Source organism: Siniperca chuatsi, linkage group LG15, assembly GCF_020085105.1.
Source record: "Siniperca chuatsi isolate FFG_IHB_CAS linkage group LG15, ASM2008510v1, whole genome shotgun sequence".
NCBI classification, from domain to species: Eukaryota; Metazoa; Chordata; class Actinopteri; order Centrarchiformes; family Sinipercidae; genus Siniperca; species Siniperca chuatsi.
Genome location: NC_058056.1, coordinates 12,245,952 through 12,259,204, shown reverse-complemented (window position 1 = coordinate 12,259,204; position 13,253 = coordinate 12,245,952). Strand labels below are relative to the sequence as shown.

The following is a 13,253-nucleotide window of genomic DNA, read 5'->3' as shown; positions in this document are numbered from 1 at the left end:
AAGTACAATAAAATGACAACACTGGCTTTAGAAATCACTGAATTGATCGTTATAGACCAAACATATACTGCATTTAAGCATGTCATTAAAGACACGTTGCTGCATACAGATTACAGTGAAATTCACTGACTCCAACTTTCCTAACAGAGGATGCGTTTAACTGGTAAAAGCATGCAAACTAAGTTTTAAGCAGATCAAAATAAATGCTAATTAACTGAATAAATAAATAACGTCACGTTCACGTCACTGAAAATATAATTACGCTTAAGCAGATGTTGTACAAATTGAATGAAAGTATAAACTCAGTCTAGAGTTGGACAAACCGTATGCAAACACTTTTTTTCTAGCCAAAGTGCGTCCGCTGAGTCTTCTGCAGCCAGAAAATAAATCAGGTTAGAGAGATGCACTTTGAAATTTGCAAACTCTGCCAGTCCTCCAATTAGTAAAGCAAATTGGCTCGACACGTTTCCTACTGAATCGGTCACCAGTTGCTGAGTCTTTTTTTCTTCGTTCACGCTGCACGCTCACGGTGTCCCTCGACGCTCACAAGTGCGCGCCTCCGACAGCGAGCGACAACAGAGAGATGATATCGTGGGGTCCGCAGGGCTACCACAATGGGAGGAGTATGAAAGTTACCCTGAGCCCTGCCCACAAACTGCAAAACATATAAGACGCTGGAGTGAAGCAAAAAGCAGGCACTAAACCTTCAATCTTGATGAAAAGACTAAAGACAAAAAACTTCACCCTAACACTTCTTTTATCAGTTATTTGAGATTTTTATTATTATGACCTCAATGGCATTTGATTGACATATCTTAATTTTAAAAAAATCTGATATTGATATACAAAAGCTTTATTGATTTTTGTCTTCTGAAAATACAATAACCAAACAGGCTTTGTTAAAAAGGGAAGATATCTTTTGTTTTCTTTTTTGTGTGCAAAAATTTGTCACAATGGCACTGGACACAGAGTTTGGTGTGAAGGGCAGCAGCATCATCAGGGAATGGAGTGGACAGGTCCAGCCTGCTCTGGTCGCCTCCTTTGTTTTCCTCTTCTGTCTGGAAGCCTGTCTGTGGGTCAGGAACTTCAGGCTCAAGAGAAGACTGCCAGGACCCTTCGCCTGGCCCGTGGTAGGCAACGCCATGCAGCTGGGCCAGATGCCTCACATCACCTTCGCCAAGTTGGCCAAAAAATACGGCAACGTGTACCAGATACGGCTAGGCTGCAGCGATATTGTGGTTCTAAATGGAGACAAGGCGATACGTCAGGCTCTGATACAGCACAGCACAGAGTTTGCAGGCAGACCAAACTTTGTCTCTTTCCAGATGATTTCTGGAGGCAGGAGTATGACATTTACTAATTACAGCAAACAGTGGAAAGCGCACAGGAAAATAGCCCAGTCCAGCCTCAGAGCCTTTTCCTCTGCAAACAGTCAGACCAAACAAGCCTTTGAGCAACATATTATGGCCGAGGCCATGGAAATGGTGCAGGTATTTTTGCACCACAGCACTGATGGACGGTATTTTTACCCGGCTCATGAATTTACAGTAGCTGCTGCTAATGTCATGTGCGCTCTCTGCTTTGGGAGGCGATACGGACACGAGGACCTGGAGTTCAGGGCCCTGTTAAAAAAGGTGGACAAGTTTGGAGAGACAGTAGGGGCAGGTAGCTTGGTAGATGTCATGCCCTGGCTTAAGTCCTTCCCTAACCCAGTCCGCAGTGTCTACAAAAACTTCAAAAACCTCAACGAGGAGTTTTTCGCCTTCGTGAAAGATAAAGTGGTGCAGCACAGAGAGTCCTTCAGCCCTGATGTGACCCGGGACATGAGTGATGCCATCATCAATGTGATCGAGCACGGAAAGGACAGCGGGCTGACTAAAGACTTTGTTGAAGCAACAGTCACAGATCTAATTGGAGCAGGTCAAGACACAGTGTCAACTGTCATGCAGTGGATCGTCCTGCTTCTGGTCAAACACCCAGACCTGCAAGCCAAACTGCAGGAGCTCATAGACAAAGTAGTAGGTCAAGACAGGCTGCCATCAATTGAGGACAGAAGCAACCTGGCATACCTGGATGCCTTCATTTACGAGACCATGCGCTTCACCAGCTTCGTCCCCGTTACCATCCCACACTCCACAACCGCAGACGTCACTATCGAAGGTCTTCACATCCCCAAAGACACAGTGGTCTTCATCAATCAGTGGTCTGTCAACCATGACCCTCTGAAGTGGAAGGACCCTCACATTTTTGACCCTGCACGCTTCCTTGATGAAAACGGGGCCCTCGATAAAGACATAACCAACAGCGTGATGATTTTTTCAACGGGAAAAAGACGCTGTATCGGCAACCAGATCGCTAAGGTGGAAGTGTTTTTATTCACCGCCATCTTGCTGCACCAGTGTAGCTTTGAGAGCGACCCCTCCGAGCCCCTCACTCATGACTGCTCCTATGGGCTCACGCTGAAGCCCCTCCGATTCTGTGTCAGCGCCAAGCTCAGGGGAAAGCTGCTTGGCTTAGTTTCCCCTGCATGAACAGCATGTCCCAATACTGTGACTCAAGGCCAGCAAACACTTTTCCACCAATGACATTTAACAGTGAGTATCAACATACAGCACCTGCACTAAATCCTACTGTTGTAAGAAGATCATATTTAATAATGATATTTAATTATATCTTAACACGGATTGTATTTGAACTTTTGTTGGTGCAGGGCTGAGAACATCAAATATGTAATGCTAGCTACAGGTAGAATTCAAGGTTGTGGACTGTTGGGATCAGGGCAAAGGTATAACATTTCTGCTTCATAAAATACTCTATACTTGATCAGATTTTGTACATAATTCTGAGTCGTGTGCTTGTTTTACATCCACAATTGAGCATGTACATGTACATGTTGTGTGTGCAGGAATTAGTTACTTTCCTTAAATGTCAGTTTAAACTAATATAACTGTATCTGAAATGCTTGTGTATGTTATAAAGTCACTTGATGACTTATTGTTCTCAGTTGTAATATGTAATAATATATTTAACCTTTGCTACGTAAAGCAGTTACAAAATATTGTTTTTATAATTTCATATTTCAGGTATGACAATAAATGTAATGAAATTTAATGTGTTTCACTATCTACTGTATTCAAAGCATATGAACACATTAAACAAAGAATGCTGATCAAAGTGGGGGGAAAAAAGGCTGGCATGTTTGGGAAGGAGGAAGTCTTTCATCAAGGAACGTCCATCAAAGTCTTGAGGATGAAGAAGAGACATTGCCATGAACCATGAAGACTTCACAAACTTTATGCAAGCAGGGTTGATTTTGACTGTACAAGCACTGCAGCTACACCATGCCAAACACACAAGTCTCACCAGTACAAAAAAACCCCACATGTGCAGCAAATTTCTTTCACTTGTGAGGCATTCTCAAAAACATGTTTGTTTACAAAGTAACCTTTTCAAAGCTACATGGATGTCACTCCACTCTCTTTAAGCCTCTGCATTCAGGAATTGATGTTACAAGGCCCAACGGATGTGTTTCTCTGTCTGTGTCGAGGCAACAAACTAAACTGAGTAGGCCTTGAATGTTTGAGCATTCATCATAGAGGATATTTTGTTATCAATGTGTTGGCTTCATATGATGGAGAAATGGAAAAATAAGCTATATCTGAAAGGAATAAAGTGAATTGTCAATGGTCAATGTGTCAGGTTTAATTGTCACTTTAGCCTTTAGTGTTAGGCTAAACTAAAATCTCACAATACTCCTTGCTTTTATAATCCTTGCTAAGCTAGGTGTACATCTATGAACTATGAACTACTTTCTCAGTCTCAAAAAAGCGTTTTTTAGCTAGTATTGTCAGATGTGTGCCAACAATGTGATATTAGACACCACCATTGTGTAGATGTCTGTCATTAGGCTACACATTGTTACAAAAATAGAAACCTCTGGAATACTTGACTTGTGGCTGAATATCACTTAAACACAAGGTGATGTTTTTTTTACGTTCTTCTTTTTGTTACACAAGCACCCACATAAGCAGACTTATAGCTAAACTCCTCTCATCTGAATTCTGTTTAAAACTATTTTGATACAGCCACAACCCTAACAGCTACATTATCTCTGTGACCTTTGTTTAAAGGGCTATTATACCAACAATAACATTGTATATATATTTTTATAGAGAATAATAAATTGTGCTGTTTGTATCTGTTCAGTGTTTGGATGTGAAACCCACAGATTTCATGGTGATACCCCAGAGCCCTTTTCCCTGTATGGTTATAATTAAGAGCTTGGCTGTAAATAACAGAAACCAAATCATATTTAAAATGGCCACAAAAAGTCCATAGGAAAGTGCAAAGAGCAATGTCACCTAACCCCAGAGAAAAAAACTCCAGCTTATTGTCCATTTCTTACTCTACATGCTACCACACAGCCTGACTTCTGCCACATGCGACCAAATTCCATCTATAGCTAAAGTGCATCATTTTTCAACATTAACAAATTTATAATAGATATTTTGTAACAAATACCTTTCAGGCCACACATGGTATGTAGAGCTGTTTAGCTTTTAAAAGTGTCATGGTAATCTGTTATATTCTTTAGCAATAAAACTGTAAATCGTAGTTTTTGGCAACAGGGCCTATTAAGTAGCTGCTCTCCTTTTCCGTCATCCTACAAGGGATGCTGCTGGCAGTGGGCCTGAGTGGGAATAGGAATAAGGTCTGCAGGCTGTGGTCGAAATGGGAGGGGAGAGATAATAAAAAACCTGAGTCGCTGACCCCTCCCACCATAGAGATACATATAAGCGAAGTGTGAACGCTTGAATCTGCATTCTTCTAAAGTGGTCATCTGAAGACGCGCTGCACCACTGCTAACCACTCAACCTGATCAAGCTCTTCTCACTAGCTTCTGTGGAGGAGGGGTGAGACAGCATGTGAGTGCTGCTTGGAGTCCTTTTTTGGTATGGCAACGGGCTGATTGTAATATAGGACAAGAAAACATAAAGAATTTGTATTTTAATGTACAAAGAGGGACTACTTGAAATGGTTTCCTTTTTGTAGTGAAAATTGCCTTTTTACTGGATTTAGCAGACGATAGACAAACTACAGAATAACACAATGGCTCAAATGGACACAGAGTTTGGTGTGAAGGGCAGCAGCATCATCAGGGAATGGAGTGGACAGGTCCAGCCTGCTCTGGTCGCCTTCTTTGTTTTCCTCTTCTGTCTGGAAGCCTGTCTGTGGGTCAGGAACTTCAGGCTCAAGAGAAGACTGCCAGGACCCTTCGCCTGGCCCGTGGTGGGCAACGCCATGCAGCTGGGCCAGATGCCTCACATCACCTTCGCCAAGTTGGCCAAAAAATACGGCAACGTGTACCAGATACGGCTAGGCTGCAGCGATATTGTGGTTCTGAATGGAGACAAGGCGATACGTCAGGCTCTGATACAGCACAGCACAGAGTTTGCAGGCAGACCAAATTTTGTCTCTTTTCAGGCTGTCTCAGGGGGGAAAAGTATGACTTTCACCAATTACAGCAAACAGTGGAAGATGCACAGGAAAATTGCTCAATCAACGATCAGAGCATTCTCATCTGCCAACAGCCAGACCAAAAAAGCCTTTGAGCAGCAAATTGTGGCTGAAGCCACAGAGCTGGTTGAAATTTTCCTTAAACTCAGTGCTCAGGGCCAGCATTTCAACCCCGGTCATGAGCTGACAGTAGCTGCAGCAAATGTGATTTGTGCCTTGTGCTTTGGAACACGTTATGGACATGATGATGTTGAGTTTAGAGTCTTGTTACAGAGGGTAGATATGTTTGGACAGACAGTAGGGGCTGGCAGCTTGGTAGATGTGATGCCATGGCTTCAGTCTTTCCCTAATCCAGTCCGCAGTATGTTCAAGAACTTCAAAGACCTGAATAAAGAGTTCTTTGGGTTTGTCCAGAACAAGGTAGAGAAGCACAGAGAGACATTTGATCCAGAGGTAACGAGGGATATGAGTGATGCCTTTATTGGTGTGATTGACAAGGCTGAGAGTGACAACGGACTCACCAAAGGCCACACAGAGGGGGTGGTGTCAGATCTGATAGGTGCAGGTCTGGATACCGTCTCCACCGCGCTTCACTGGATTGTCCTTCTGCTGGCTAAACACCCTGAAATGCAAACCAAACTCCATGAACTCATTGACAAGGTGGTGGGGCGAAACAGGTTGCCGTCTGTCGAGGACAGAAGTTGTCTGGCCTACCTGGATGCCTTCATCTATGAAACCATGCGCTTTACCAGCTTTGTCCCTGTCACCATTCCCCACTCCACAACTTCAGACGTCACCATCGAAGGTCTCCGCATTCCCAAAGACACGGTGGTCTTCATCAATCAGTGGTCTGTCAACCATGACCCCCTGAAGTGGAAGGATCCACATGTCTTTGACCCCTCGCGCTTCCTGGATGAAAAGGGCTCCCTAGACAAGGATCTCACCAACAATGTTATGATCTTCTCAGCAGGGAAGAGAAGATGTATTGGGGACCAGATTGCCAAAGTCGAGATATTTTTGTTCTTTGCAATTCTACTCCACCAATGTAGCTTTGAGAAATGTGCTAATGAAGACCTGTCTTTAAACTGCTCCTATGGTTTAACACTGAAGCCTTTAGAGTACAAGATTGCTGCCAAACTCAGGGGAGAATTACTTTCAGGCTAATGAAAAAAAACATTTGACAATGGGTTCTCCAATTAAAGAACATCAATGCAATATAAGGTATGTGTTCTAAAATAAATATCTATGCTTTGCATCACAGAGGATTTTAATATAATAATCTTTAATTTACCCAAAAAATGCAAATGATAAGATTTCTTACTTCTGCTGACATTTGAAATTGTGACCAAATACAATATTTCACTCAATTACAACATCTCTGCCAGTTTATGTATTAAAAGTAAGCACCCTGTAAATGGCATTAGAAAGCATGTGAGTCATATCTGAACTCCACAGCAATTTTACTCCTCAACTCTAAAAAACTGTGACTGACTGAGAAAACCTAAATATATCTGCGCTGGCTCTCCTACATCATGTAAGAAATAGAAAAACTGTAATGAAAGCTTTGATGTGTTTTCCCAAAACCACAATTCATAATAAACCTAAGTATGTATTGTTATTTATATGAGGGTATTTAGCGGAGTCACCCTAAATTGCAATATAAACCGGTGGTGATGAATAAACTTCACTTTAAGCATTTTGGGGGTTTTTCGCTGATGGGGAGAAATCATGTGCCAGCTGTGTGGTCTCAACTGAATCCTCTGAATAATTATTTAACCAGACACTCATTTATCTTTGTATGTATCGAACTTTTTGATGTTTGAGCTTAATACAAATATAGTGTGCAAGTCATCTCCATTCATGTACTCTTAAATCATGAGTAATACTGTTGTATTCTGATAATAACTCATGTCACATGTAACATATTTCTAAAAGCCACTAATTGAATTGTTGGTTGTCGTTTAGTACACATAATACATCACTGTACAACATGATTTAGTAGGCATATGACATTGTCTGAATAATAAGCTGTATAGAATAGCTAAATAATGTTTTCATAATGAGCATGGCCCAGTGTGATACAGTCTAGTGTGACTAAAGCCTTGAATGTACAATAAAGAATTTGTATTGATTTCTAACTGAATCTGTGGTATCAGTCAGAGCAGCCAAAGTGTTGACAATCACAGAGGCCAGCGAGGTCAAAGGGATAATAATAGATCCTGATGTCTGGTCTCAGTGTTGTTGTGAAAGATTCATATCGGTTACAGGCCCTGCATGATCTTGTTCTCCACCCCTTACAAGCAAGCTGTGACTCGGTAGATCAGTTCCCAGCAACAGTAAGCAGCAACAAGCTTCACTCATCAATATTTAACATGGAGCGCACTGTACTTTTGACTGCTGTGTCATTTGTTTCTGAACGAACACATTCAGTTTCAGCCAAGTCAGTGTTATCTCCCATTTATCAATACACTGAGCAGCTTTTCATCCATTTAACTGACATCATAAGTAATACAAAGTGCGAACTAGTAAAGAATAGAGATATAAAACATTACAATTTTGACATTAGGGAGCAGGCCAAATCATGTTAACACTTCAGGGAGAAGCACTTTAACTTTGAGCTAACTAAATCACCTTCACAACCACTGTTACAGAGGGGGGTCACATTAAGTTGCAAGCCAATAAGCAATATTTGTCAGCCCACTGTACTATACTATACAATATGCGTGTATCACATCCCTTAAGTGGTTTCATTTTGTAACCACTTTTTTGGTGCAGTTTGGATTTTTCATCTGTTATAATTTAGCATGTAATAAGAGCACCGTTGATTTGGCCTCGTTGGAGCTCTGTCAGCAGTGGTGGAATGTAACTAAGTGCATTTACTTGAGTACTGTACTTAAGTACAAGTTTGAGGTACCTGCTACATTTCAGAATGAAATACTTTTTACTCCACTGCATTTATCTGACAGCTATAGGTTCTAGTTAGTGTACTTTTCAGATTAAGATTTTATATATAAAAAACACACATGATAACTTCAAATCAAACCAGAGGTTCCCAATCTTTTTGGCTTGTGATGCTTTAGAAAAAAGCCGTGTCTGGTTGGGGTTCTTTGGACATTTCAGATGTCTGTGAGTTGATAGTAGTTCCACAAAAGAGAGATTTCCCCTCTAAACTTCTAATAGTGTTTCATTTAAAAAGCTGATAAATTATCCAATATTTCACAAAAAAGCTAATGTGGGGGTAATACAAATTTGTGCAGCAGAACTTCTTTTAATCATCTTCCGACCCCTCAGATTTATCTTGTCCCCTAGGTTAGGGGACCTACACTAAACACTGGACTAAACTACCTGACCACAGTCAACAACCCTCCTTCTTCTTTCTCCTGACTGACTTTCCTTATTTTGGGAAAACCCAAACCACCCAATGCTCAACATGTATCCTTGCTGTAAGTATGGTATATAAATATTAGTTTAAGTGTGGGTTAGCATCTTATCATTTTCATCCCCCCCCCCTTAATCTCCCCTTCCTTGCCGCATGGGAGCATTTCCTCAGTGAGTGGTCTTGATTTGCTCCAGAGTCAACCTGCGTACTTGCAGGAGCAGCACTGGTGCTGAACTCTGAGGGAGGCTTGTTTTCACTAAGGTTAATACAGAGCAGGCTGAAGACATTCTGTACTGCAACAGGCTCTCTCTCCCCCTCTCTCTTTCTTTGCTCTGACACCACAAGGACCCAAGGGGGAGGAATGGGCCACCTAACCTCTCCCGTTTCCATCACTGCTTCCCAAAACATCCATGAAATGTGTCCAGCTGAAAGACTCCCTTTCACCCCAAGTCACCCGCTCTTCGCTCCAAATACCCCGCAGCCCTTGACCTGCCGAGTTTCACTCCTTAAAGGAAAACAGAAAAGTGTACAGGCTGACAGTTTTTCAGCTCTGAGGTTATTCATATTCTGCACGTACACAGAGCCAGTGACCTCCCACAAGGTTCTCTCCGCTACCACCAAATACAGCTCAGCACTCTATCCAAAACCCCCTCTCCTCTGCTAGAGGTTTGACATGCGAAATGCAGTCACTGTTTGGTAGATGACACACAATGAGGTAGAATTACTTGGAGGCAGACAAATGCAATTCTCCAGAAAATCTCTTCCCCTGTCCACTGGCATCATCTGCTGAAACACAGCGGAACATTGTGTGTGAGCATTGGCTGGAAAGGGCCTCATGTTCTTATTCAGCCAGTCTTTCCTATAACACCGCCCTCAACACCAACATACTGCCCACAGCTACACTCTAAATCCAAAATGTTGCAGACAAATAATATGTCTGTAATTTTGCGTGCTCTTCAATCTGACCCAAAGCATCCAACATCAAAGCAGATCATTAATCATTCTGTTGCAAAAAAATGGAAGTAAGAATCCCAGTAAACATTTTTCTTTGAATAACAAGAACAAATAGCCTGTGGGGGGAAAAAAGAAGCTCGTGCAAAGTAACTATGAATCAAACTTTTTCCCCAGAGAACACACTGAACGGACAAAGGTGACATTTCCAACAAGTCAACAAATACTCTCTCCTCTCTCTATTTACAGTAGCAGATTTATACTAGAAGATTTTCACGAGATATTTTGCACCAGTTTGTAGAAACATTCTCTCTGCAGTCATTTGACTCCAAAAGAGAAATGACTGACACTTTAATAAACTGATGCTCCATGTTTTAAAAGAGCCCTTTGCAATGTACAAAGAACTCAATTGTGGAAATAGTTGTAATTTGCATTCTACTTCAGTGTAAAATATTCCAGAGTTTTTATGTGATGTTCCATTTTTTAGCTCAAAAAATGTTTCCCCTTTCCCCTTTTGAACCCCCCTGTGAAATTATGTCACAGACACAAACACTGAGCAGGACTAAAAATGTTCCAGTTGACATTATAATCAAGTCGTGCCACCTTTAAGTTTGGTATCCTGCTATAGACTCTGTATTTTAACATATCACTAACAGAGTCCAAAAATTAGTGTCCCTTCACTTGTTACTATGTTTTGGAATACAACCTCAGGCAACCATCATAAAGACATGTGAAGTGACCCTTTTCAATAAACAATTACCCAACTCATTATTATAGGGCGGGACGGTTAGTGCTTGTTGTTTTGTCCGTGCTGGGATTGTGTTTTGGAGCGGTGGCAAGGAGAGGACCTTTGATATAAAATAACTCAATGTGCAGTTCCATTTGCCGCATTTCTTTCCATATAACAAACAATTATTTTCAGGAAGTGCAGGAGCAAGTGATCCGTGTTGGTCAGTATGAGAGCATGGCTGGCATGTGGTTTTTGTTCATGGATGTGAGTTCACATCACAGTCTGAAACAGTCACTCATATTAACTGTGTTTAAGTGGTCATGTTAGTTTGATATGGAAACTGAGCAACCCTGTCTCCTATGATTAATGGTAAATGGCAATGCTGACTGCCTACGCAGGAAGCACCATAGTGTGATGTTCACAGAGTGGAGTGAGACGAGAGGCTGTGGAGGCTATGGTGGCAGAGAAGTTGGCACTTCGGGATTTCCAATTTTTCCTGTGTATACTGTGAAGAGGTGATGTGGCTAAGAAGGCTAACAGACCACATTTGCACCATTCACATTCTTCAGTGTCTAAACAGCTCTACTTTGTTAAATTCTAAGAACAACAGGACTTGGCAAGGTTTAACCCAAGCAAACTCAAAAACTCCCTCTATATTTGCCAAACCACGAAAGCAAATTAGATTACTACAGTATTTCTCCTACAAATAGCTCGTGATCTCATTTATCTAATCATAAATCAGTTCTGGTGGACCTTCAGAGTGAGTATCTGGTACTTCCGTGTAGGCTCAGCACCTTCAAGAGGCCATCAATCTTTTGCAGTGTCAGAGATAGCAGTGTCTGCTCAGACGATAACGAACCACTGGCACCACTCTTGTGTGACCCAGACTGGAACCTCTTCAAGAAGCACACACAAGTGTCTCTGATTTGTTTTGAAAAGGGAGGACAGAAATCAGATTATTGCTCTGTGTATTTTTTCAAGCAACATGAGAATGTTGGAAACGCTCAACAGACTGATATCCCATGCATGAGTGGGAGAGAGACTTGAAGATAACTAGATGATGTGCTACTTTTAACTATTTTAAAAAGTAATGACTTTGATGAATTTAAGTTTTTGCACAGAACAAAAAAGATTAGCAGGAGAATAATGTTGGACAAAATGAACTCGAACTTAAAACATTCTCTCTTTCTATAGTGCACTTTTCTCACACACAAGCATAAAAGAGGGCATGAAACAGATATATTCACATATTTAGCTTGAAAGGTAAAAGATACTTACTGATATTTGATAATGATACTTATTCTAAATTGTGGATATACATTGACACTGTGTCTCGTGCTGTGTAGATAAAGAGAGAGCAAGAAAGGCACGGCATGTCAGACAAAGTCTCACCATGTCCTCTTGGCAAGACACATACTCTTCAGTATGCACCACAGCTCATCATCAAATTAGATCTAGCGGACAAACTGGCATATTACCAGACTGGCAGAACATAACAACAAAGTAAACACTGAGGGATCAGAGAGCATGTTTCAACTGAAGGAGAAAACCACAAGACTTTTAAATTTACAGTGTGTGTGCACTTTTTCTAAAAGCATGTCATGCTGTACAAGGGCATTTGACATCCACTGCTTGCTGGACTATTTCCTGGCTAGTAAGTATCTGGAGTCTCCACTGGTTGCCTGGCAACTGCTCACAGCCAAGAAATAGTCCAGCACATAATCCCTTGTAAAACAGCAAATTGTTGTTTTGTTGTTTTTCCACTTTTTTCCACTTTTTTTTTACTGATTAAACAAACAAGACTTGACATGTTAAGTAATGAGCTTTAGAGGTGCTGATAGGCAGATTTTGTTCCCTTTGGTGTTTCCCCCTGTTTCCAATCTTTAAGCTAAGCTAAGCAGCTGCTGGCTGTAATACTTAGCAGACAGACATGAGAGTGGTATTGATCTTCTCATCTGACTCTCTGCCAGATAGTGAATAAGCATATTTTTCTTTTGCTTTATCTGAATTTATTAAAATTATAACTATTTTTCAACGTTTCTTGACATAACCAACTGTTACAGATTGAACAGCAAAGTTTTGACAAATTTTACTAGTGTTTTATTTTTGGAAAGCCATTTAGATGTACACTATATGGCCAAAAGTATGTAGACCCTCAAACAAAGTATATGGACACCTACACATTACAGGGCCAAGAACCTGGCAGCTCATGTTGGGCAATAAGACCTGACTCACAGTCACCAATACTTCCCAAAGGTCTTGGATGGGGTTGAGGTCAGGGCTTGTCAACTTCTTCCACACCAAACTCAGAAAACCATTCATTTATGCCCCTGTGCACCAAGTACACATAAGCCTATGTGTACTTGGTGCACAGGGGCAATGTCATGTTGAAACAGGAAAGGGCCTTCAACAAACTGTTGCCTCAAAGTTGGAAGTCAGTATTGTCTAAAATATTGTGTGCTTTAGCATTAAGATTTCCATTAATTTGAACTAAGGGACTAGTGAAAAGCAGCCCAAAAGCAAAAATACACAAACGGAAGTAGAAAAGGGTGTCTGAATACTTATAGTACCATATAACAGACAATAAATGGTTAATGAGTATATGTCAGTCCAAGAGTCTGTGTCTGTGGTCTGAAACAGTGGCCTTGGCACAGTGCAGCTAGGGTAATCATCTGT

General features: G+C 41.2%; 2 protein-coding genes across 2 annotated transcripts; both read left to right on the top strand.

Moving 5' to 3' along the window:
• Positions 1-687: 687 nt before the first annotated feature.
• On the top strand, positions 688-3,691 carry LOC122861353 (cytochrome P450 1B1-like). The gene has a single exon (XM_044165556.1). The coding sequence runs from the start codon at positions 954-956 to the stop codon at positions 2,529-2,531; it is 1,578 nt and encodes a 525-aa protein (XP_044021491.1). The 5' UTR covers positions 688-953; the 3' UTR covers positions 2,532-3,691.
• A 1,120-nt stretch (positions 3,692-4,811) lies between these two features.
• Positions 4,812-7,648, top strand: LOC122861354 (cytochrome P450 1B1-like). The gene has a single exon (XM_044165557.1). The coding sequence runs from the start codon at positions 5,110-5,112 to the stop codon at positions 6,679-6,681; it is 1,572 nt and encodes a 523-aa protein (XP_044021492.1). The 5' UTR covers positions 4,812-5,109; the 3' UTR covers positions 6,682-7,648.
• Positions 7,649-13,253: the final 5,605 nt, after the last annotated feature.